The 27,622-nt window shown below is 35.3% G+C and overlaps 1 protein-coding gene across 1 annotated transcript; it reads right to left on the bottom strand.

Annotated features, from left to right (window-relative positions):
- Positions 1-16,666: 16,666 nt before the first annotated feature.
- On the bottom strand, positions 16,667-23,821 carry LOC137748279 (uncharacterized). The gene is made up of 13 exons (XM_068488407.1): positions 23,303-23,821; positions 23,123-23,200; positions 22,299-22,456; positions 21,565-21,637; positions 20,733-20,800; positions 20,294-20,546; positions 19,901-20,035; positions 19,690-19,796; positions 19,541-19,594; positions 19,372-19,455; positions 17,773-17,936; positions 17,237-17,384; positions 16,667-17,025 (listed from the first exon to the last, which is right to left on the bottom strand). Exons 1-12 carry the CDS (start codon positions 23,586-23,588, stop codon positions 17,243-17,245), a joined length of 1,602 nt encoding a protein of 533 aa, XP_068344508.1. The 5' UTR covers positions 23,589-23,821; the 3' UTR covers positions 16,667-17,025; positions 17,237-17,242.
- Positions 23,822-27,622: the final 3,801 nt, after the last annotated feature.

Genomic DNA, 27,622 nt, shown 5'->3' with positions numbered 1-27,622 from the left:
AGCTCATTGTGAGACTTAGCCCACTCCATCACTCTCTTAACGTAAATAATATCGTTTGTTAAAAATAAAATAAAAATGAACAAAGAATGACACAAGTACAGTACTGGACTGTTCATATCCACCCACCCGGTCTTCATTTTTCACCGACCATTTAATGAAGTTTCAATGACAAGTACCTTTTCGTGATCATTAAGGTTAAAACAAGGGTAGATTACATTTTATCACCTCAGGTTTGGGATCGATTTCAATTTTCCACCAACCATTTAATGAAGTTTCAATGACAAGTACCTTTCGTATTCATTAAGGTTAAAACAAGGGTAGATTACATTTTGCCACCTCAGGTTTGGGATCGATTTCAATTTCTTAGAACATCTTTAAAACATTTCAATTTCATACCTCAAGTACTATTTTATTTTAATATAATACATCCATTACATTTTTCATCCATTAATCCGTTAAAATTTGACGTGGCTACCACACCCCTACCCCAAAACCCACCTATCTCCTACCTCACCACCCCCACCCCCTTTCTCCTTCCCCAACCTTCATCTCCTTACAAAGTTTAAAAATAAACACAAACACAAATCCCCAACCCACTTTACATTATATAGCAGTGTAGGCAACAATGTCACAATATCCAAAACATACTCGCACGGGTTCGGACTTGGGAGATGGATTTTGTTCGGTTAGCCGAATGTAGAAAGAGGATGGGGTGATAATTTGATTGATTTGGTAATAAACATGGGGAAATGATTTATGTGCTTTTTTTCCCATTAATTTTTTTTTGTATTATTCAATTCAAACTAATTAAAAAAATAGGAAGTATCCGATACACATTGGTAACTGACTAATTCCTCTTCTCATTAATATAAAAAAATAAAAAATCTCTTCCTCATGCAACCCCAATAACACATGAGACAGTAGCGTACTTTTAACTCTTCAAAGGATACACCAAAATAGAACCAATGACACCATCCATATAAATTCAAACCCTAAGTTGGAGGTGTGCCATAAATATTAAACATGAATGGGCAAGCATGTGAAAGAAAAAAAAAAGTGAATGAAAATTGATTTCCTACATTGTTAAAACAATGGCATATGTGCTACTTAATACTACGGTCTAGTAGCATTTCCTTTCACTTGTCAATGAGAGGTTTTAGATTCGATTCTCGTCAAAAGAGAATTTGAACCACATTATTGCTAACTCATTATGAGACTTAGCCCACTCCATCACTCTCTTAACGTAGATAATATCGTTTGCTAAAAATAAAATAAAAATGAAAAAAGAATGGCACAAGTACAGTACTGGACTGTTGATATCCACCCACCCGGTCTTCATTTTTCACCAACCATTTAATGAAGTTTCAATGACAAGTACCTTTCGTAATCATTAAGGTTAAAACAAGGGTAGATTACATTTTACCTCCTTAGGTTTGGGATCGATTTCAATTTCTTACAACATCTTTAAAACATTTCAATTTTATACCTCAAGTACTATTTTATTTCAACATAATACATCCATTACATTTCCCATCCATTGATCCGTTAAAAATTGACATGGCTGCCACACCCCTACCCCAAAACCCACCTATCTCCTACCTCACCACCCCCACCCCCTTTCTCCCTCTCCAACCTTCATCTCCCAACAAAGTCTAAAAATAAACACAAACACAAATCCCCAACCCACTTTACATTATATAGCAGTGTAGGCAACAATGTCACAATATCCAAAACATACTCGCACGGGTTCGGACTTGGGAGATGGATTTTGTTCGGTTAGCCGAATGTAGAAAGAGGATGGGGTGATAATTTGATTGATTTGGTAATAAACATGGGGAAATGATTTATGTGCTTTTTTTCCCATTAATTTTTTTTTGTATTATTCAATTCAAACTAATTAAAAAAATAGGAAGTATCCGATACACATTGGTAACTGACTAATTCCTCTTCTCATTAATATAAAAAAATAAAAAATCTCTTCCTCATGCAACCCCAATAACGCATGAGACAGTAGCGTACTTTTAACTCTTCAAAGGATACACCAAAATAGAACCAATGACACCATCCATATAAATTCAAACCCTAAGTTGGAGGCGTGCGATAAATATTAAACATGAATGGGCAAGCATGTGAAGGAAAAAAAAAAGTGAATGAAAATTGATTTCCTACATTGTTAAAACAATGGCATATGTGCTACTTAATACTACGGTCTAGTAGCATTTCCTTTCACTTGTCAATGAGAGGTTTTAGGTTCGATTCTCGTCAAAAGAGAATTTGAACCACATTATTGCTAACTCATTATGAGACTTAGCCCACTCCATCACTCTCTTAACGTAGATAATATCGTTTGTTAAAAATAAAATAAAAATGAAAAAAGAATGGCACAAGTACAGTATTGGACTGTTGATATCCACCCACCCGGTCTTCATTTTTCACCAACCATTTAATGAAGTTTCAATGACAAGTACCTTTCGTAATCATTAAGGTTAAAACAAGGGTAGATTACATTTTACCTCCTCAGGTTTGGGATCGATTTCAATTTCTTACAACATCTTTAAAACATTTCAATTTTATACCTCAAGTACTATTTTATTTCAACATAATACATCCATTACATTTCCCATCCATTGATCCGTTAAAAATTGACATGGCTGCCACACCCCTACCCCAAAACCCACCTATCTCCTACCTCACCACCCCCACCCCCTTTCTCCCTCTCCAACCTTCATCTCCCAACAAAGTCTAAAAATAAACACAAACACAAATCCCCAACCCACTTTACATTATATAGCAGTGTAGACAACAATGTCACAACATCCAAAACATACTTGCACGGGTTCGAACTTGGGTTTAGGCTTGGCCTTGGAGGACCGGGGCACTAACCGGTTAGGCCGGGAAGGGGTGTGGCTGGTCGCATCGAGATCTTCGAGGTTCATCGTCGGCTACTATATGGTTTCTGTTTGTTCGGATGAGCGGTGGTGGAGAGCGGAGCTGTGAGAGTGGGGGTTTTCATGCGTGGAATCGAGGGCTTTTGGGATTTGGGGGTGGTGTATGGCATCATTCTGGGGAGGGAGGAGGAACTCGATGGAATCGGAGGAGGAGACCTTTCCGGTGAGGTAGTCGAGGAGGGGCTCAGGGAAAGTGACGGAGAGAGAGAAGTTGAGGTTTTGGTGGTGAAGGGAAAGGATGAAGGTCGAGGAGGTGAAGAGGGAGGAGAGGGAGAAGGTGGGGGGGGGGGGTTGCGGGGGAAAGATGGGTTCTAGTTTGGGTTTTCTTTTTTTAATTAATTATTTTTAAATGAATTAAAAAAAAAATTACCACGTGGCATAAATGGAGCAGCCACATCAGCTCTTAACGGATCAATGGACGAAAAATGTAACGAATGTATTATATTAAAATAAAATAGTATTTGAGGTATGAAATTGAAATGTTTTAAAGAAGTTGTAAGAAATTGAAATCGACCTTAAATTTAAGATGGTAAAGTGTTATTTACCCTTAAAACAAAGTACCTATCCAATTATCCGCTTCCCCTGCACTTTTAAACTGGCTTAATTCTCGAGTCACCTTCGTCCCACCCACCTCCTACGATCATTCTTAAGGACCTATACAATCCTTGAAATAATTATACATCATCCAGTTAATTCACCACTTTCGAATTATATTATTTAAACCCCTAATATCCAGTACCAACCTCGTCCCATTTTCTTTCTTTCTTTTATAATAAAAAGCCGAAATTAATACAATTTTATGGAGGCAAAACTGAAATACAAGAAAAAGCAAAAGAACGCCAAGCATAAGCCAAATGTATTCTACGATCTTCCCTCTACATTTACTTTTTACTTTCTTCATGATTGTCAATCGTTATAAAAAGAGTAACGTGAGCCAAGAACGAGTCAGAATTTTTTTTTAACGGGGCAACCTTACCCTCTAATTATACGTGAGGATAAAATATCTTCTGTATTTTTCATTGCTTTGCTTCTTTTTTTTTTTTTTTTTTTTTTTTTTTTCTCAAACTTCATTAAACCAAACTTGTAGGATCCTTTTTTAAAATGATGGCCTATTGAGAATATAAAGTGAAATCAATGATCTCTAATTCGCAGATGTAGATACCAAGTAATATATTTATGATGAACCGTTCATTTATTTGATATGTTTGGAAGATAAAATGATATCCAATTCGAATGATTTTTTGTACAAGTTATCTTCAGTTAAAGATTAATAAAATGAAAGGTTTCGACTATTGATTTCATTCAGTCAAAATACATTATTTGCAAACGGGCGAATATGTGCATCCCCACATGAGGGTATGCAAGTATTATCCATTATTTAAAGTACTAAAATTATGGTAAATTCAATTTTTTTTTTTTCATATGGTAAATTCAAGTTACATATGTCTTTTTGCTTTATATTTCATTAAAAAGAGCAGAGATAATATGACCAATATGTTCTTTGCACCTTCTTTAATCATCATAAGTTGACCGTGCCCTTCTCAGGGACTTATCGCAAGAATTGCGTCCCCTGAGGGACCAACCATGCTCTCTAGTGTGACAGGATAAACTAATTGCTCTCCAGTGCGAGAGGGTAAACTAATTCCCGGACACCCACATGGGTCAGCTCTCCAAGACGGGACAATAAACTCTACACTCCGAATATCCAGACGTGGATGAGCCTGGCTGCCCTAGTATAACTAGATGCACGATGGCTTGCACAGAGATTTTTAGAAGTAGCCACAATGGTCTTTTTCAAGGCTTAGCTAACTGAAGGATTTTGGGTCTCTTGGCCTAATCCGCGGGGAACCGAGCCCTAAAGACGAAGGGGCACATTATGCAGTACGCCCTATGGACGGCTACCCCTATACCGAGTGCACTTGATGTGATATATAATAGCACACAAATTAAACCCTCTTGTTGACAATTGTAGTAAAGATGCAAGTAGGGATCGTTCTAAACCGGGGATTATGAGGAATTGCTAAACTATGTAAAACTGACTTAAAAAAAACTAAACAAGACTTAAAAACACAAAATTAGGCTAACTACGTTCAGTGGACCTTAGCTGCTCCCGTCCATGATCTATGAGACCTTTGATTGACAAAAAAATAAAAAACTAAAGGTCGGTTCCATAACTGTTTGCATTATGATAGTGAGGAAATACATAGAGAGAAGAAGGGAGGAAGAAGAGTGGACAAAAAATTGTAAAACCAAAGAGTATTTAATAACCATTTCGTTTTTAATTTTTTTGTTTTCACTTTTTGTATTGAAGATAAGTGAAAAGTAGTATATAGGGGGAAAATGATGTATAAAGAATGGTGATGGGAGAGAGCAATGAAAATAACAGACGAATGAACGAAGACAAAATCTTAAAAGTGAAGACAATATATTTTTTAATAATTTTTAGCTTTCAGTTTATGGGTTATTTTTCTTGAATACTTGTTCTATATCTCATGTTAACCTTCATCCCATGTCTTGATCATTTCTTCCCTTATGTATTTTTCGTCTATCATTAACAAAAAAACAAAAAGAACTAAAATAGAAATTAAACGAATAAAAAATAGTTCTAAATCATATCTAAGAAACCTTTGTAATGAGACCCCAAAGTTTTTGCCTTGATGACACATATTACTACGGTAACTGAAAGGGCATGAATCCCTTCCAAGTCCTAACATTGCGCCCTCCTAAACGGATCCATCACACACGATCAACGTGTCGAAGAACATGCCGATCAACATCCGCGCAACTAATGCTCGCAAAATCTCAAACGTGGTTTAGGTTGATGAAAACAATGTATTGCTGCTATAACAAATTCTAACTGCATTTTCTCTTTTAACTTTCCATTCTTCCTCTCCTGCATGATGTTCAGAAAATTAAGAGAAGAAATTATTTTTCACTTTTAATATAGTATCATTTCGGGTAGCATGGTTGGTCCAACTTGGACGTGGGAAAGTAGTTGGAGAAACACCGGTGAGTACTATACCAGCGATATACAATCCCTAAAAATGAGGTCAAATTTATTAATGACATATCAACTGCAAGGTACTACAATCTTGTATCAACGACATATCCTCATTTATCAACGACATATCATTTAAAAAATCCAATAAAATTGTCAATATGTCAACGATATATCATTTATTATTCGGTTTTTCTCTTTCTATAATATTAATTTTAAAGTGTTTACCACCATGGTGTAATGTTATCTAGAGCTTACATATGAAGAAAATTTTCTTTTACTGTAACTTAGTATGGTTTTGTGGTAATTTCCTTCACTTGTAGGTGAGAGGGCTTAAGTTTGAACCAAAATATTATCGTCATATCCCTAAACAAAATGTATTTGTATATCGTATGGCAAGTGTGTACTCAATTTGTACGTTATTTAAAAACCTAATTCGTTATAAAAAAATTATGAAAAGATAGACTGCATTGTGTATAGACAAGTTGGGATTGCTTCCTCAATACATGTATTTTCCTTTTCTATTATTTCTTTTAACACGAGAGCAGGTAGGAACCATTTTCTATATATGAGGTGTAGGACCAACAAGTTTATTCATCTCAAAAAGGATATAATGTTGGATCCTGTAATATTCAACTTGACAAAGAAATTATTTACATGATAAAATATGTATTACAAGAGCTATATCTCAGTTAAGTACAGCAATTTATTACACGCGCCAAAAAATTTCAGAGGAATCTCCGTCATGTAATAAAAAATAGATTTTATCATATTGAGAAATTGATCTCATACTCTATGACTTTTTAGGGAACAAAACCGATGGCTTTGAGTTTGACTCCGATCTATTTTCTGCTCCACCCCTACATTGAATAGCCATGACAATAGGCAATAAAATATTAATATTTTTTTATTTTATAAAATAATACAAAATAATTTTATTTGTAATTTCGGGTAAAATTTTTAATCGTTCTTGTTGCACCACGTGTCATTATCCGAGAAGACAATTTTTGGTGATAGATTTTGACAAGATATTTATCCAATGTCGTCGTGCCACACGTTGTTACCTTTTCAGAATCGTTGAGGATAGATTTCCGATAAAATTTTTAATCAATCATGTCGCGCCACATGTCACAATTTGAAGACAATCTTTGAGGATAGATTTCGATCAGATTTTTAACGAATGACGGCATGTCACGTGACATTATCTACAACCTAATCCTTTCTTTTTCCTCCATATAACCCACCATCCAGAACCAGAAATCACACACCAAAATCAAAAATTTCTATCATTATTCATAGTTTCTGCTTCCTTCTTCACCAAAATCAAAATCTCTATCATTATTCATAGTTTCTGCTTCCTTCATACAATGTCTTCTTCTTCAAGGATGTTGTGGGAAATCGAGGAGCAAGAGAAAGAATTGTTTAAGCAAGGGGAAGAAATATTCAATCTCCAGGTGGCCCAAAATGAGATGGAAGACGAAGAGGATGAGGAGCATAGAAGGAGAGATGACGAAGCAAGAAGCCAAAGAGCCTCACATTCCCATCGAGTCATCCAAGTTGTGGCTCAGATCTGCAGGACCAGCAGTTCCGCAAACCTTGATAGAAGCATGCAACGACGAGGTAGGGATCTCCTGGACAATTATGTTGTCTGTAACAGTGCATTCTTTAATACTTACTATAGACATCGTTTTAGAATGGAATGACATTTGTTCAACAAAATCATGATTGCTATTTGCAACCATGATTCTTACTTTGTGCAAAAGAAGGATGCTTTTGGTGTTATGGGTCTCTTTCCTGAGCAAAAAATTACTACTGCCTTGCGGATATATGGAGCATCTGCAAATCAAGTGGATGAGATAGCGAGGATGGAGAAATCAATCATTCTTGAGTCTCTGATGAGGTTTTACTCTGCAATCGAATCTCTCTACACTACAGAGTACCTTCAGAAACCTACTGAGATAGACTTGCAAAGGCTTCTGAAGAAGGCCAAGATGCAAGGTTTTCCTGGGATGATTGGACGCATCGACTATATGCACTGGACCTAGAAAAATTGTCCAAGTGCATGGCAATAAGCTTATGGGGATAGAAAATGAGCAAAAAGTATCATTTTGGAGGCGGTGACATTATTTGATACATGGATTTGGCACACTTTTTTCGGTGTTCCAGGGATTCAAAATGACCTCAATGTCCTTGCCCAATCCCCAGTGTTCAACAATGTCCCGCAAGGAAAAGCACCAAGAGTCACATACTGGATCAACGAACATAAGTACCACGGGCCATACTACTTAGCAGACGGCATTTACCCAAGGTGGTCATCGTTTGTCAAAACAGTGCCACGTCGGCGAAGTGCAATGGAAAAACACTTTGCAAGCTGTCAAGAGGGGTGTCGGAAGGATGTGGAGCGTTGTTTTGGTATCCTCCAAGCTTGTTGGTGATTGTTAGGGGTGCTACCAGAATGTTTGATTTAGAGTTGTTTCGATCCATCATGATGTCGTGCATCATTCTTCACAACATGATTGTGGAAAATGAGTACGATTATGATGCCGTTGATGAATATTTGCCAGACACGATGAACAATTCCAAAACACAAATATATTGTGCTCCTGACGTCACCGAAGAACCCGTGCAACATGAGCCATTACAAATGGATGGACGTTACAATGAAAGACCCATATATGCACAATACCTGGCAAATTGACTTGATAGAGCACTAGTGAGAATTGAAACAAGCTCAAGATACTTAAGTTCATTTAGTGTGTTTGTTTTTATTTGGTGTGTTTTTTAAGTTCATTTAGTGGGTTTTTTTTTTTTTGGGTGTGTTTGTACTTTTATTTGGTATGTTTATGTAATTTTATTTGGTGTGTTTATGTCCTTTGAATAAAAATTCTCTTAGTTTAAATAAATTATCAAATTAAATAAATATACTCTTGGTTTAAATAAAGTACTAAATTCAATAAATTGGAAACAACATAAAGTACTCTATTCAATAAATAAGAAGGTATTTATATAAAAGTAAGATCAATTTTCTTTTTTAATTTTTAAATTTTTTTTTTGGATTTTTTTATTAATTTTTAACATTTTTTTTTTCACATAATTAATTTCTGACGTTGGATTAAAAAATTTTGAAATCCAACCCTCCAAATTGTGCCGCATGGCACAATGGTAAATTTTCAGATTTTTTTACTGTTTTTTCTTCTTTTTTTTAATTTATAAAAGCGAATAGTGTGAATCATTGATCTCAAATCCAACGGCTGAAATTAAAGAAAGTTTGAATTTTTTTTTTTTTTTACCGTTGGAAATCCAACGGTCCACAAAAAGTAATTGTTGAAATCCAATGGACACGAAGGTGCCACGTGTCTCAGCCAACGGTAACCCTTCAGAATCTGCGCCACGAGCCCCACATTTGAAAACATATCGAAGACGCTCCCCTACGCGCGCTTGAAGTGCATGCACCTAACGCAAAACAAAAAACAAAAACATGGCTGATGTCACCTTGACGTCAACGTTGCATCATCTCCACCTCGGGCTCTAGGATCAGCGATTCGTGCCGGGCCTGTTGCTCGGGCCCCCTTCGGCGCTGAAACCCAAATGGGCTAGACTTGATCGCCCTAGCGATTTGGTCCTGTTCTGTCCACGATTCATCGGGCTAAAGGCCCCGCTGGACTTGCTCTTAGCCAGGACGAAGCAGCATATGTTGCATCATCTGCTATCTACTAATAGTCTAAAAGCCCTGCAAATCTGCGCATTTCAATCCTTTGAATAGGACCGATATTCAAAATATTAGTGTACTCGAAACCAAATACATTGCCCCATTTGGTGGTAGGATGAGTTATTTCAATTAAACTGAACGTATAGCCCAATGTTTGGTGAGAAAAATTGTAACACGGATTGGATTGGCTACAAATCCAAAATAAGAGAAAATATGATGGGTTATGTAACCCAACCACACACATGGATTATGTGACCCGTCCCTGCCAATCCAATCATATCTTTAATGTCCAATCTCATTTAACCCAACAAATGAGAGACTTGTACTACGATCCAGCGTATATGACGCTCTGTATCTTTTAAGGGTTAAACTTTTGGTGAAAAACTAAGATTCAAGTTCAACTTATGAGAATCTCGAGAATCCTCCAATCACATTCACTCATCGTACATCATGCGGTCAGTTTTCATCAGGTACTTTTTATATTCAATTTTAAATAAAAAAAATTACAATGATTTCTGACCGCACGATGTACGATGAACGAATGTGATTGAAGGATCCCCAGGATCCTCACAAAGAGGATCCGGCGAGGATCTTCTCTCCTAACTACGGTCTTTGAAACCGGGTGAGATGTGAACTATGTGGAAAACACTGCCTTTCGGCCAAACCTTTTCAAGTACGGCGTTAAAATCACCGGAAAAGGTTAATGAGGATTTAGTGACATGCAACAAGGGCAGGGTTTGAGAACACTGATTTGGTTGGTTAGGTTGATACATTTTTTTTTAATAAACCCTCGTATTTACGAGAGGAACTTTTTTAGTTGTTGTTGGATGCTACAAATTAAGTAGAAGAACGTTTATACCTCTTATGCAAAAGTTTGAATTTCGATACTCTCCTTCGAACACGAATGAAGGACTTGAACCACCTTGCACGTCTATAACTTCGAAGGTCGTTGGATTGGCCACGGTATGTCGAATTTCTCCTTTGTTTTCCACCTCTCAAGACCAAGGGATGTGGTGATTTCCCTAAAGACCTAAATAGAATATTGTGAACTATGAAAAGCTTGTATTTTCTTTTATGTTTCTCTCTTACCAAATAGCCCAAAGAGATCCCAAGCATATTCCAATCTGAATCTCTCTTGATTTTCCTCTAATTATACAAAGATAATTAGGAGATATTATATCTGTTGACTTGTATTAGGATTCCTACAATTGTGGGATTCCTACCATATTTGGTTTCCTAGTTTAGGATGTAATTATTCTTTCTTTTATTATGTTAGGATTGTATATGATTGTATATATACCTTTGAATGAGATGAATACAATATCATTGAAAAGCATTCTTACATCATGGTATCAAAGCAGGTTGTCCTCATGTGCAGCCAAACAGCCACACGCGCTTCACGTCACCAGGTTGTTGTCCGCATGTAGGCTTGAAAATGGCCACACTTGCAGACGCATATTGAGAGTTGTCCTACATCAATGAGGGACAAGGTTTTCTATGTGCTTATATGGTCTTGGGCTACTCTCCATATTGTCAATTGGTTTTATAGTGGAACCTCAATTTCATCATGGTATCAATCCATCACTTTAATTTGGTTGAATTAATATTTGATTTATTTATCAGATAAAATCCTACTTCTCCCACTCACCTACACTGAGTGGCATAATCTCAATCAAACCATATAGTTCACATCTAGTCTTGTCTATCCACTTATATAGGAAATGGGACTTGCGACCTTGCGAGAAAAGAACGTATATATTCAAGAGCACTGTTATTAAGCTATCACCAAACTAACAAAAGTACATCACTCGGAAGGTCATCACTTTATACCCCAGACTCTTCGTAATACACAAACTTGACATTATTTCTCTATTTTGAAATAAAAAGTATAGTGCTTTAGATTTTGGCCCTTACAATTCATTATTTCTAGATAAAAACTCATCTATCTTTAAAGATCCAGTTTAAGCCCAAATTTAAAATTTGCAAACATATAGGAACACTATTGACATATTAATACAATTTATTTACACTCATGTCACTCATACTTTATGGTCCCTTTTCCAAATTCCTAAATTTATGCCAAATTAAAAGTAGTAGAAAAAGTGAAATAAAATGAAAAAAATGTTTGCATTAACCATATCTATGTCAAACTAGAAAAGTAGTTTTTTTTTTTTTCGTGATATATTTTGTAGCAATTTTATCCATATTAATTGGTAGGTAAATTAGTTTGTTCCAATTATTTAAAAAAATAAAAAATACTACACCTATATTATATATTTTGAATCAAATAACATTCCTCTAACTTGTAGGTAAATTATTTTCTATGTATTGTTATATATGTTAGACATGTTTTGTTGTTGTATAAACATGAGTGGAACATAATATTGTTGATTTTATACATCAAACTGCATTTCTTTTGTTATAGGTAAATTATTTTCCATGTACAAAGTACTTATGTTAGGCAAGTTTTGTTGTTGGTACACAATATTTTGTATCGTTGTGAAGAAAGATGTTACATTACACCCATGGTATAATTGTTGTAGGTAAATTATTGGAAATTAATTTGTAGTTAGGTAATGAACATTTTGCATCATTGGAAATGAACTTTTCAAAGAGTAGGTAGGTAAATTAATTTGTTCTAATTATATAAAAAAAAATTACACTATACCTAGCTATACTTAATTTTTCCAATTATTAAAAAAATTTATACTACACCCAACCAAATAACATTTCTCTAACTTGTAGGTAAATTATTTTTCATGTATTGTTAGACATGTTAGGCACGTTTTATTGTTGTATAAACATCGAACTACATTTCTTCTTAATATAGGTAAATTATTTCTTCTTTTTAATATACATCGAACTACATTTCTTCTTAATATACATCGAATTACACCCATGGTATAATTGTTCGTAGGTAAATTAATGTGCATGTAGATAATGAAATACAATGTTCTAATATATTAATAAAAAAAGGATAAATTCAAAAGTATTCAAGAGTAGGGTGAAAAAACTGAATCGAATAGTTTTATGAAAATTCAATACCTTTCTAAAAAATTAATATGCAATAAATTTTTAACATTAATGTCTTTTTTTCTTCTTGTTGCAAAATCATTTACTATTTCCTTACAATTAATTGTCTACATCAAGTATGTAATAAGGGTATTTTAGGCATGTGAAAAATGTAAAATGTGTGAATTAATATGAAGTTAATGAATTTGCTTATGTGGATCCTAGTCATTGGATTTTCTTTGAGTAAAAAAGTTATGTAGGGTTTTATATAAAGAAAATTGAGTTTGAAGGGCTAAAGTCATATTTTCACTAAAAAGTAATGTCATGTTTCACAAGTATCAAATATCTATGTCTGATTTTAATAACAAGCATCATGTATCAAGTATTAAGTATCATGTATCCATCTGGACCAACGAGAAATTTCTTTTCCTTCTAGCGTTTCTAGATCGATGTGGCGGACTCTTTTTTTGATGGTTCGACTTAGTCTAATTGAATTTCGATCTGGGGAGATCATGCTTTTGTCATTTCAAATGAATAGCTGATTGAAAAAATATTTTATTTTAAAGGGGTCTAAGTTTACGTGACCCCCTTTTATTTTCCAAGATTTATACGATTGATTCGCAGGTTTTGTGCAGTTTCTGCATGCATTAAATTGTGCTATGCCATTGGTAGATAGAAGAATTATGACGAAATATTAAGTCTTACCTAATATCATTGGTTTGAAGCAATGCATGATCTGCGACGTACATCTCTTGCACCTATAAGTAGCAATGTATTACATTTTAATTCAAATAATGTCCCACACAAATATGGGAGGCAGAAGTGACATAACACTATACTTTGACTAAAGTTACATCCATTAATATTATGTAATTGTAAATAGGGATTAGTTGTGGGATTCACTTCACATCAAATTTCAACATCCAAAATTGTTTGCCTATTTAATTATCACAATGAAATTTCTTAGAAATTAAAGTGTGTCAATTTCTTTGAACTCAATTAAATGCTTCAAATATTTCTAATTTAGGTAATATCTTGCAATAATGATCTATGATGTGCAACTTAAAAAATAGACGGTTCGAATCGTTAAAGTCCGATGTGATGTGAGCCCAACTACTATTTCCCATTTTTATAGGAAAATGGAGATCCCTTCCCATTTTTCTATATCAATAATTTTATTAAAGAATAGTTTTGTTAAAGATAAATAGAGAGTAATCCTTTCTTATCATCGTTATGTTTATATTGGTAAAATGTGAATTTGGACGACAGTTTTTGTCTTATGTTGCTTACACAAAAAAATCTGCAAGTCACATATTGCACGCATACAGTAAATTTAGGTCCTAACTACAGGAAGAGGATCTTCGTCGGATCCTTTTTGTGAGAATCTCGAGAATTCACCAATTATATTCGTTCATTATAAATCATGTTGTCAGTTTTCATTAGGTACTGTTCATATTCAATTTTAAATAAAAAAATTTACAATTATTTCTGACCGCACGATGTACGATGAACATATGTGATTGAATGATCCGACAATAATCCTCTCTCCTAACTACTGGCTTTGAAACCGAGTGAGTGGAGAGCACTGCCTTTCGGCCAAACCTTTTCAAGTACGGCGTTAAAATCACCGGAAAAGGTTAATGAGGATTTAGTGACATGCAACAAAGGCAGGGTTTGAGAACACTGATTTGGTTGGTTAGGTTGATACATTTTTTTTTAATGGCCGTTGGAAGCTATAAATTAAGTAGATGAACGTTTATACCTCTTGTGCAGAAGTTTTTTAGTGGCTGTTGGAAGCTATAAATTAAGTAGATGAACGTTTATACCTCTTGTGCAGAAGTTTGAATTTCGACACTCTTCTTCGAACACGAATGAAGGCTTTGAACCACCTTGCACGTCTAGAACTTTGAAGGTCGTTGGATTGGCTACGGTATGTCGAATTTGGGTGGATTAATATTTAATATTATATCAATCCATCAACTTAATTTGGGTGGATTAATGTTTGATTTATTTATGAGATAAAATCCTACTTCTCCCACTCACCTACAAAAAGTGGCATAATCTCAATCAAACCATATGGTTCACATCCAGTCTAGTTTATCCCCTTGTATAGGAAATGAGACTCTTGCGAGAAAAGAGCGTATATATTCAAGAGCACTGTTATTAAGCTATCGCCAAACTAACAAGAATGCATCACTCGGAAGGCCATCACTTTAAACCCCAGACTCTTTGTAATACACAAACTTGATATTATTTATCTCTCATTTTGAAATAAAAAGTAATGTCACAAGTATCAAATATCTATGTCTGATTTTTAATGACAAACATCATGTATCAAGTATTAAGTATCATGTATCTATCTGGACCAACGAGAAATTTCTAGATAGATGTGCCCGACTCCTTTTTTGATGGTTCGACTTAGTCTAATTGAATTTCGATCTGGGGAGATCATGCTTTTGTCATTTCAAATGAATAGCTGATTGAAAAAAAATAAAATAAATAAATAATTATTTTAAAGGGGTTTAAGGTTATGTGCCTCCTTTTATTTTTCAAGATTTATATGATTGATCTCGATGTATTGTCAAGATTTAATTGATATGTTGTCCAAATTCTATCAAGATGTCCTCAAGAAGGCGTCAAGTCTTTCGTGGTTCTGTTGAGATACTGTCAAAAGGGCGTTGAAACTTAGTTAGGAGTATTTTAGGAAAAGAGGGTTAGCAAAGATTATAAATTTGGAGCAAGACTATTTTTAATTGATGGGTTTGTAATAAGCTATTAGATTCAATTTCCCAACTAAAATACACAATCACAATATGAGAATATAGGTCCTCCAACCATCATATGTGATCTCCTTGTGGAGGATCTTGCTTTTCCTTGTACTTTGTAGTTGGCCTGATTTTGGAATGAAATGAAATATCATCTTTTATTTAAAAAAAAAAAAATTATAATCACATCATATTCGAGGAGTTGACTCACTTTGTTTTTTAAACCCTAATTTTTATTTTTTTTTTATTTTTTTATTGGAGCAATAGCTTACGCTAAATAATCTAAGTGTGCGTGTGAGAGGGAGGTAGATTGTCTACTCTCCCATTACCATACCATTCTCAACCCCTCCTATATTCAGCGGTCACGGTTAAGCCACGTTAACATTTTATATTAATTTTTTAATAGAGATAATAAGATGAAAAGCAATATAAATATAAAATATTAACGTGACTTAATCGTGATTGCACAAATAGAAGAAAATGGAAAGAGCATGATAAAAGAAGGGCGGACAATCTGCCTCTGTGTGAGAGACTTTCAAGCGCCGAGAGATCGAGGCCAAATCACTAGGGAATGAATAACAAAATGTAGATACGGGGGAGTAGAAACGCACATGACACATCACACGTGCATTCCAAAGGCCTAGTTGACAGAAGTGATTGCAAATTGAATCCCTCCTACCTGCAACTTTTGTAATTATTATGAGCATTTTATCCATCCTATCTCAAATTTTGAAGTGTCTTTCTTTCATACTGAACTTCAATTCCTTATGTGATTTTCAATTGAAATAGCTAAATATAGCCCAGTCTCGAATTATAGTTTTGTAAAAAATTAATTTTAAATAAAAAATGTCAAGCCATACTAATACAACATCTCCAATCGAAAAGACCATGTTTAGTCTCTTCAATAATTTATGAGTTTTAAGTTTGTACTTTAAATTTGTTAGTTAATTTAATTAAACTGTGGTTGAATGTTTTCAAATCTAAACGTTAAATTTGAATCAATTGTTGCAGCTGAAGAGCTGAGCCCCAAAAAGGTGCTCAAAAGGGACTACATTTGACCAGCCTGATACCCCTTTGGCCAAATCATCAGTTAGAGATGAGCTTTTGAACAAATCAAGTTATTTTTATGGCTTTTGAACCTTTAGCCCTTTCCATTAGAGATGGGCTTAGGACAAAAATTTCTAACCCAAACATAGCCGAAAGGATTCCAACTTTATAATCTTGTGAAGATGTGTGAATGAATTTCCTCATCCTTTTATTTCAAAGAATTCAAGTAATTCATACTTCTGAAAAATATACACAGCCAGTTCCACCTCAATGAAACTTTAGAACGTAAAAAAATAAAATCAATAAAAAATATAAATCACCATTGCTACAAAGGTACAAGTTTATGCTACATTCGGAGCGTAGCATATAAGAGAGTCTGCGTTGATATCTGTTATGTACTTCGACTTCTCAAATCAGCATTCTATCGACTTATTTTTCAGAGGAACGAGACCGCCACGGAGCCACCAGGGCCCTAATCTGACTTATCGATCTTGATCCACAATCTAAATGTTGCTTTGAGTTTCAGACGGCTCAACACGATGTGACCTGTGCGACGTAAAAACCTTCGATATGTAAAGATCATTCTAAGTGGTTATCAGATATTTGATACAAGACCCGATATTTCAGCTGCCGAGTAACCATTACTATTTCTCAGCGAACATGTTTAACTTGTACGATACTCACCCTATAAAAAAACTTATGTGATACACCAGGGTTTCTTGAGCTACTTCAAAATTCCAAATGACAGTTTTCTTACCTTCAGTTATGCACCCACAAGGTTTCCCAAGAGAGACTTCTCATTTCGGGCGTGACCAGTGGGTCCCACAGCCGGAGGTGCATGCACGGTGATTGGCAGAACCCACTCACTTCTGTCTCTACCCTCTATCAAAAGAGGATGCTCGTACCTGGAGCAAAAAGAATCCAGGATTTTGGAAACAGCTGAAATTAGCACATCCTCTGGTACATTTACATTAATTAAATGCAAATGCAAGAGGTTTATTAGGAATGTTTGATTGGCACTTGCTGTAACCTTATCTTCTTAAAAATAAAAATATAAGCAATACTACATGTACATCCTGGTGCGGGCTCAATCCCCCCACCCCAAACATTTAACAATTTAACAATTTAACCCACTGACGCTATCGTTTGTCAAAAAAAGAAAAACTGCATACTAATAAGCACGAAAATAAAAACTCATAAATCCTGAACTTAGCATGACAACCTCTTGCAGCAGTGTAATCAAAAGGTCAAGAAATAAGAAGCTCATGAATGATTCCACATGGTCGGTCATACCTGGTCCAATCCACATTCTTCGGAGTGGTAAAAAATTCAAATCGAAGTTCCCATTGTACAGAAACATGGGGAGTGGAAAAAGACATAGGCCCATCCATGGGAATGGAGAAAAGAAAACTTGTCTGCACCAAGTCCGCTACAACCTCATAATGATCACTCTGGATCTACAAAATTAAATAAGATCCGTCAAGCATGACAAAACAAAATCATTAAAATATGTAACCAGTAAATATCCTTCATAACCTAACATCTGATCGGTTCTCTGCCATTACTCTATAATCAATTAAATTAACCAGGATTAATAAATGGAGCAATGTGGTTTATTGACCAACATGCAAAGTTCACAACATGATTTGATAAAATGGTATACAAAGCTCAAAATATGAAAGGTTGGTTTCTACGGTGAAAGCGTAGAGAAGACCGACCTCTGGTACATGATTGCACGTACCCTTAAATAAATCAGAGAGGACAGTAAACATGGTAAATTTGTTTTGGTTTACGATGATTTATATCCATTACATGAGCTTCTGTAATTGCTTTATTTCAAAGATAATGCCTGCCTTCCTCATTTGTAAACATAGGTATAATATGGAAAGAAGAACCAGCAGTCCAATTAAAAAGTTAGTAACCTCTCATTTGAAAATTAAATACAAGAAACTAGCAGTAGTTATTTCCAAGGTGTATTTGTATTGAACGTACAGATGAAATTACGCTGCGTTCCCTTCCAAACTTCCTATTTTTCATTTCTTTTTCGTTTCTTATATTAATATAAGAAATACAGCATAGCACCCCTTCTTTACACACTCCAGCATTCATATTACATCCAAAAACTCAATCCAAAGTTGATGACCAAACAGAAAATATACAACCCCCCACAACTTTGATTCATGTGTAAACCATTACCCATCAGAACCTACTTTGCTTAACCGTTATTATTAAAAGGTATTTTTGTAGCAAACTATGTCCCTAACTTTATACAACATAGTGCAGAGTTAACACGAATCAAACCAACATCATCAAAGAGAACCACACAGCACAACCCATGCCTTCTACAGACCAAAGATTTCATTATCAAATATTTTATCAAAGTATGATTCAAGTACAATGAAACGTGATAATGGCTACTGAAGTCACCCTTTCAGAGTTGGCCTAATATTTCAAACATATTTCCTAAGCACATAGAAGGACCGTCTTCAAACTGAACAAAACACTTCTAGATCTGTAGAAACTTCTCAATAGCACAAGAAAAAGCTTGATTATGAGAACATCAACACCCAATCAACTCAAAATCTTGTGGTTGTGAATAAGACCTCAAACGAGAGCACATTCTTTCCAGGTTTTGGAAACAATTTCCATTTAAGGGTTGTTTGTGGTTTTTTGAAAGATACAGCTACTTCACATCCCAAATCTGTATCTTAGGGTCTGTGTCATGTCAAAACCTTACATAGAAAAAGATCAAAACTAATCCCAGTTACTAGAAGCTATTGATGTTAACTCTTAACAACTGTTCCTTAAAACTTCAATAAATTGGCATATTTTTAGGTATGGTTTTGAAGCACTTCTCATTCAATTGATAGCTAGAAATAAAAAAAGTCATACCTTTGTAATTGTGGGAGAATTCCTCCGAGAAGGATGCACAAAGCGCTGGCTAATAGTTTCTGAAGTCTCCAATGTTATAGAAACCTGAAAAACAGAGCCAGGCAGTGATATCTGTAAACCTTTTCCAAACACTATAATTGATTTCAATATTACTTCTAATTGCATCTACCTCAAGGCATCTTCTAGCTCCTTCTTCATGAAAGAAAGTAAGAGTTCCACCAATCTATTTTCACGGAGAGATAAAGAACATTCACAACCACCAGATAAAGAAAATGATGCAAAACAGGCAGATGAGAAACTATAAACAAACGAAATTACCATATCACAGAAGTAATAATTGGAATCAGAATTTTTTGGGGAAAATCTAAGCAGAACTCGGTCATCCAGCCGGATATTGTATGACCTCCCTCGAATGAAGCCCTCTGCTGCAGAAAATATTCACTGAAAATTAGTGTTCAAGGACTTATTACAAAAACAGAAACAATTGCATCGAAGATGTATAAGAAGAATAAGAAGTGCACTAATTTACATGCTAAGGTTTCAACTGCTCCAGATGCTGGTGAAGAAGATGGCCTTGCTTCATCATCCAAAGAAAGGCGCTTTGTGAGATTCTGCTGCTGGCTTGGAGAGCCAATAGCAGATGAAATCGGGGGCAATGGAAGATCTGTTTGACAAAGTGATTTGCCAATTAGAAGGCTAAACTTCTGACAAGTATCTAGTAAGGAAATAGAAAAACAATAGCTCAAGGAAATTCTGAACAAATGGCAATAGTAACTGAACAAAATAAAAGGGAAAAGAAACAATAACAATAACTTAGCAAAATGGTTGAAATAACACAGAAACAATTCTGGAAATAAGCACAGAAAATGGCAAGAACAGAACATAGGACTTGAAGCTTTTTCTAGATGGTAATAGAACTCACTAGCACCAGTATCATATAAGACTTCAGCCATAGAGAGCCGTGGGATTGCAAGATTTGAAGATAAACTCGTACGTTCTCCTTCAAGATAGGCGTTATCCTTATTTGAAGACCGTTGGGACTGCAAGGATAGTGAACTTCCGAATGTTCTGTTTAAATGTTCTTTCATGGGATTGTACGAAGAAACGGATGAGATCTCATCCCTTGAGCTTTCATACCCTTCTTCAACCCCATCATATGTTTCATTTACTCTCACCTGTAAGATGAATTAGTTCACCTTATTAATGATAAAATGGATGAGTAAATTTGTTATTTCGAAACTCAAGAGACAAATATTGCTGAAATAGGGAACTCTATAATGACTTTGCATGCCTGAAAAGAAAGAAACGCAATTCCTAGAAACATATAAATGAAGAAAGACATTGTGGTAATATGAGCATACCCAATCAGAGTCCCCATCCATCTCTTTCCAATACATATCCATTTGGATGGTTACAGAAGGTACAATCCCTGTAAACACATAATTGACAGATATATCTCAAAACATTATCCAACATGCATAGACTATTATTTCAAAACATGTATATCAAACCAAAAATGGATATATCTAAAAATAGAAAAAATTATTAAAATGATTAAGATGCAGGAACTCGAAAATAAGACATAGTTTAGTGTAGACTACACTTTACTGATATAAGGATAATTACTTAAGAAAAGACGAAAATGTATTATAAGCAAAATATGAGCAGTATCCAAGGGCTTGTCTATTGCCCAAAAGAACTTGAATTGCGACATTTATATACCGTAACACAAATTAATTACTACTCTTACACAATTGACAGAGATCTTACCTACGTTAAAGAAATTGGCACAGGAATCTTTACTTTTTATCTAAAATTGATTCTATCACATCACCAAGTTGACAGTTCTAATTTATTGTAATGGTTTCATTTAATAAATACAATTAGTACAGAAGATGCCATGTAATAACATAGAGGGTCCAATAAGGCTCTCATAAATGATCTACTAGAGGAATAAGAAGCTCAATTCCAATATATTTTCCAAGTCTGATGCATGAAATACGATGATTTACTTATGATCAGAACCACTATACCAGTGGCTAATGGTCCCTCCAATTCAGCTTCAAAATTACTCATTTCAGGCTGAAGTTATTTATTTGAAGCCATATCTTGAACCTAAAAAGAACTTCCAAGAGAGAAGCAATGACACACAGGTTTACATCCCAGAGTAATAAAAATAAAGGAAAAACTTACCATCAGTAAGACCTTCCATTCCCAATCCACTGGTTTTCTGAGTGACCCATACTTGTACTGGAACACGAGCTTCCTGGATGTTTAAAGTTGATGAGGTTCACACATCAAAATGCGGACATATCACCTCAATATAGAAAAGAAGACTAGCATGAACAGGAAGAGGTATTTTTACCAATATCTACCTAAGTACAGATTCACACTCACACATGAACACAACTATCTATGTATATTTACATATGTATGACATAAGCACATGTTTGATAATGACAACCACGTATGCAAAATGTTGATTATGTTTAAAACAGAATCTGGATGAAAATATAAGGTATATGATTACTGCATATACTGATAACTACAGATAAGCCTTTGGTATATTTTTGACCAGATTCCATTCTTATAATTGATTAGTGAATAGCCCGAATGTACCATTCAAATTTAGCAAAGAATGCTTCAGAGAATGTATCACAAGGATAATTGACAAGCCCAATTCTTTTTCTTTTCCCGTTCCCTCCAAATGTGAATATTTTTTTCGAGATCAAATTGACAAGCCCATTTCTCAATCAACATAATCATGTATAAAGTTTGTTAAAGAACAAAGTTTATCAGGGTGAAATACAAGCACGCTATGATATTCAGAGGCAGAAAATATAATAATACAATAAAGCAGTGCCTAATCTATCATACAGGAGAACAGTCATGTCAACAGCCATCATAATAAGTCAAAGAAAACCAACCATTTCAGGAAAATCTTTCACTGATTCTCCACGAGAGTGGGCATTCTCCAATATCAGCCATTGTCCAGACATTGTACTTCTAACATAGTACATATATCGAAGGGTAGCACCTTTGTACGATGGTGGTATAACGGGGGCCAGCAACGACCGCACAACATCTGCAGAAAACATTGAATATTATAAAATTTTATAATCAATAGATCAGGTTCATGTTACCACTACTTTGACAACAATAAAGCACAAGCCTAAATTTGGTTTAGAAATGAAACTCTTATTAATGTAGTGCTTGTAGAATGTCCTTTAACTAAGTAGCTCAGATAACCACACCCCCCAACCCCATTCTCTCTCTCTCTCTCGATCTCTCTCTCTCGATCTCTCCTGCTTTTCAACCTTCCTAATGTGAATATCTGGTTTATCCTTTGAGCAGATTCTCAGTTGATTAGATAGGGGATGATTACTGAACATCGTGGTTGAATTCTTATGTAATGAGATGTAAGGTTGTCGAAACTAAAGTGATATTTTGGAAGAAAAGGCCCACTGCTTTATAACACTAGTCTTTGAGTTAATTTTGGCGGCTTGTTGGTTTATTACTACAGAGTACATGTTACCTTCCCTAGTTCAGTATCTTATTCATTCTTAAGACCAATCTTAACCACCTTCGATGAAGTCCATTTAGCATTCAAAAGAACAACAAAAACACTAACTATTCTAACAAATACGATAGATCGATTGATATTTCTCAATTTAAATCCTAACGTCTACAACTTAAAATACACGAACACAACGCTGCATCGAAAATTTCACAAGTCACGAACTTCACTCACATGATTTCGTACCCCCGGGTGAAACAATCTGATTCGTAACCAGGGCGGGAGTCGAGCACTCCATGAACACATATTCACCTAAATGTCTCACGTAACAAACAACACAAACACACAAGTAAATAGCCAAAAAAAGGCAATCAAATCATACAATTCGTTCAGCTTTTCTGCATTTGTTTCTACCTCTCCTCTGTCTGGATCCAGCCGTCGGTTTCTGCGTGGCGAACCACTGAGAATCGAGCTTCTCAATCCCCTTAATCTCAAACCATAGGCGCTCGATCAAGAGCGAGTAAGCCGAACCGTCATTGCTGCTAGGGTTCGAAATCTCGATGGTGATGACGATGGGATCGCCGGGCCTGTAGACTTCCTTGTCGGTTTGGAGCTTGAGAGTCGGGAGGAGCTCGCTGGTCACTGTCTTGGCGTTCGAACCGAGGCCTCCGAAAATGGCGGATAACCTGCGCGGCAACATTTGCGTCGTTTTGACTCCGATTCTTCTTTAATCGTGGATCTTGATGGGGGAAAATCTCAGAGCTCGGAACGGTGTGGCAGTGGAGGTTAGAGTGCGGGTCGTGGAGAACGACGGTGTCTCGGTTGCTCTTTCATTGCTCTTTCTTCTTCTTCGTCTTCCTGTCTACAGCAGAGTCACGGTCGCAGGGGACGGGAGTCTTCTTCAGTTTGGTTTTCGGTAGATGCCACCGGTTCTTTTTTATTTTATTTTTTTTAATTACGTACGATTCAGATAAAATATAAGTTCTTTTTAATTTTTTTAACTCAATGTGTTCTAACTTTTTCATGGCAAATATATGTTTTAATCCAAAACTTCATTTCTAAAGCGAATTTAGGTCAGGATTTCCCCTGGATCAGTAGGATTGGTATATATGTATTTTTTTTTAGTTTTATATTTATAAATTAATTAAATCTAAGCTAAAACATAATATGATCAAATCCAACGATAAAAAACATCTAATAGTCCAAATTTAAATCCAACACCTAAAGTAATTTTAAAAACAATCATTTTATGTGTTTCACATTCTTTCATACTATTCCACAAGTTTCATGATGTCGGTTTAGTGGTTTTTCAATATTTATCGGTATCTAAATGTTTTAAAGTTAAAATGTCCATAAAATTAAATTAGGATAGTCTACATAATTATTTTTTTAAATTACTTTAAGAAAAAAAATTATTCTAAATTTATTTTTTAATAATCTTAGGCTAAAAACTTAACCCATAAGACCATCTCCAACTCTTGGAATAAAACCTAAAATTTTTTGCCCTGAAAATTTAGGTTTTAACCCATGAACAGTTTTTTTGCTCCAACCCTTATAACCTAAAATTTTAGCCCCAGATTATTAAAGAATGAATGTAGGTTAATTGTTTTTAACTTAACTTTAAAAAAAATTATGTAGACTATTTTAAATTAATTTTATGAACATTTTGACCTAAAAATATTTAAATTCTGATAAATATTGAAAAATCACTAAATCGATACATGAAACTCATAAAACACTATGAAAGAATATGAAGCACACGATAGAGATTAGAAGAATTGTAAATGGGAAGAATGGTTTTGGAAGATGGTAGAAAGAAAAATTGAAAGAATTGTAGGAGAAAAGTGAGTTTTGTGTGGATGTTTGAATAAATACATAGGTATTTATAGAATTTTTGGGTGAATTTTTAGTTAAATAAATTTTTTTAATTATTTTAGCCATTGGATTTAAATTTGAGTAATTAGATCTTTTTTTTTTTTTACCGTTGAATTTGATTATATTCAATCTCATCTATTGTATTCAATAAATATATAAATATAAAACTAAAAAAAAATGTTTGAATGTGGACCGTTGGATGAACCAACGACCCAACTGATTGTGGCAGCCAGATCATAAAAGAGTCGTTGGGCTCAGTTACCCATCAGACATCAGGGCAAATAGCCCCATGTGGGTGGGCAATATTCATTGGGCTCCACCAAGTTTTTTGGGCTAAATCTTATAGGGAAATTGAGTTTTTTTTTTAAGTTTTAACACTTAACCCAATTTTAGAACAAAGGTTGGAGAGAAATGGAGGGGGAATAGAAGGGAAATTTAGGACTTACTCCAAGGGTTGGAGTTGGTCTAAGGATTGGAGAAGAAAAAATGTTTCTTGTTGTAGGCATAATTTACTGAACAATTATGGAAGCCATATGGAAAGAGAAGGTGTGGCATATAGAGAGAGAATAGAGAGATGTGTAATTGTGGGCGTATTCTATTCCACCTCATTGTGCTTTTATTTATAGTAGTAGGATAGGTAAAAAACATTTCCATTTAGGATTACAACATTTAATAGGTAATCTACTCCTAATAGGAATATAAGATACATTCTCATATCTACTAGGATTTACACAATCACATTCCTAATCTAATAGGACTGCAACATTGTCCCTTGAGTATGTAAATACTCAATAAATGGCGCATCAGGGCTTCAGTGATGAAACAAGTACAATTGATGAAGTCGTCGGCACAATGAGTGAATGCGAGTCTCAAATCAACGGAAGAATGCATAAAAAGTAAAACACACAAAACCTTGCTATGGTAAAACCCAAGGTGGGAGAAAAACCGATAAACTAAGGAGAAAGGTGAGAAATTGTATTAAGTCAAAACTATACATCTTTTGGACGCAAGCAGAAGAGCTCACAGGGTATAATCAGCCCAAGATGGGTGCCTCATTAAAACCTAGTTAGGTAGCAAAAACCCAGTGGGAAAAATGCTCCTAATCGTAGGGAAAAAGAGTATATTAAGATCAAGTGAGTATACTTCTGGATATTCCCCCTAAGTTTAACATAACTTCCAAATGAGAACTACAAGCATTGCATATGATAGTTAGGCATACTAATTCCTCAGACAAGTTTCTGGAAGGTTGACTTTAATAGTGACGTCGTGTAGAGGTCAGCAAGGTTATCTGGGATTGGCTTGCATAACTTCAATCTCCTGATGCTTTGATGATGTAAAAGTAGATGCAATATATCTTGGCGTTGACTTTGTTGGTGTATCATGTCTTGGTTAGTTGGATACATGCGGCATAATCTTCATGGATGGTCGTCAGGACTCAACGATGAATAAAAACACAACAAGTACTTCGAATATGCTCAACAAGAACTCCTAACCATGTCTCACTTGTGGCGTAGTGAAGTGAGGTGAGTCTTGGAACGATTCGAAGATTTCGCAACTAAGGTCATATCGTGGACCTCCAAGATATTGCGACATCCCTAATGGTAGAGATATAACCAATTGGGGATTTTGCCTTGTGCGGGTTTGATAAGTAACCTGCATCAGCATAACAAACAAGGCAAGCATCATTTCGAGGATTAGGGGGGTTGGATCCGCTCGAGATGCGTTAGGATTGCCCATGTAGTACCTTCAGGGTACGTCTTTGATACCAATTCAGTGGTTGCATCTAGGTGCGGTTCTGCATCTTTACTAAGATCAACAGCGAATGAGATGTTATGTCTAAATACAATGAGCTAAGTACAACGAAGCGCAAAGTTGAACTTAGATATGGAATTTCAGATTCCATAACCTTTTCAAGGGTCTCATTTTCATATAACATATGGACAATCAAAGGTATACTCAAAAGTGACACATTCAGGGTGTAGTTCGACTGGTAGACCAAAATACTGTCAGAACAATGCTTTAACTCAGGGCAAGGCATAAACGAGTTTTCCTAAAATCCTTCATCTCAAATTTCATCTTCAGGTGCGAGGAAGTTTTCTCAAGCTCTTCCGGAATCTTAATGAAATTCGTGTCAACGACATAAACTGTAACTCTAGTAATTTGGAATAAGATTTCATAGTTTAACATGCGAGGGCATAATTCATATCCCTAATTGATCAAATAATCACGTAGACGGGTATATCACATCCGTCGGATTGTAAGTGAATGCCTCAAACAAGTTAAGAGGGTGTTCCGTGGTTTTGGAACTATTTGAACCAGTCCATGTAATTATTCGGGAACTTACATGTAAATCTCCGTATCTATATCCCCATGGAGAAAATATTAACCACATTTCATAATGCTACTGTTAATCACAGGATGTTTAAGAGAAACCTTGGGCTGTAAGATGTGCATCATATCGCACTTATTTCATTCATCTCATAACGCTTCCTTTCCCATTTGTAACATAATAGGGTTACCTTGGGCAGTGTAGGAACTATAGGTCCAATACACACTTTGGTAAGGAATTTGACCTGGATTGTAACTTTAGTTGTCCAATCAGTTCTACGTTATCACTTAATCAACGAAACACGGTTTGATATCGTCGCTTTTCATTTATGTCCGTAGCTACCATATAAGTGACAACATCATCGATGATAATCTCATTTCAATTCCATTTAGCTCATCCAAACTAGTATACTAGACCAAGAACTTTAAGTCTCGGGAGAAATCCGGATTAATCTCATAAGATGGAAATGATTTGAGACAGCGATCGAGTTTGGATTCATTGTTGTGCCACGTCTTCCTCTTATAGGGAAG

This window comes from Pyrus communis, chromosome 10 (genome assembly GCF_963583255.1).
Source record: "Pyrus communis chromosome 10, drPyrComm1.1, whole genome shotgun sequence".
Taxonomy (NCBI): domain Eukaryota; kingdom Viridiplantae; phylum Streptophyta; class Magnoliopsida; order Rosales; family Rosaceae; genus Pyrus; species Pyrus communis.
Note: the sequence above shows the minus strand (reverse complement) of the source record. Positions and strands in the feature narration are given on the sequence as shown.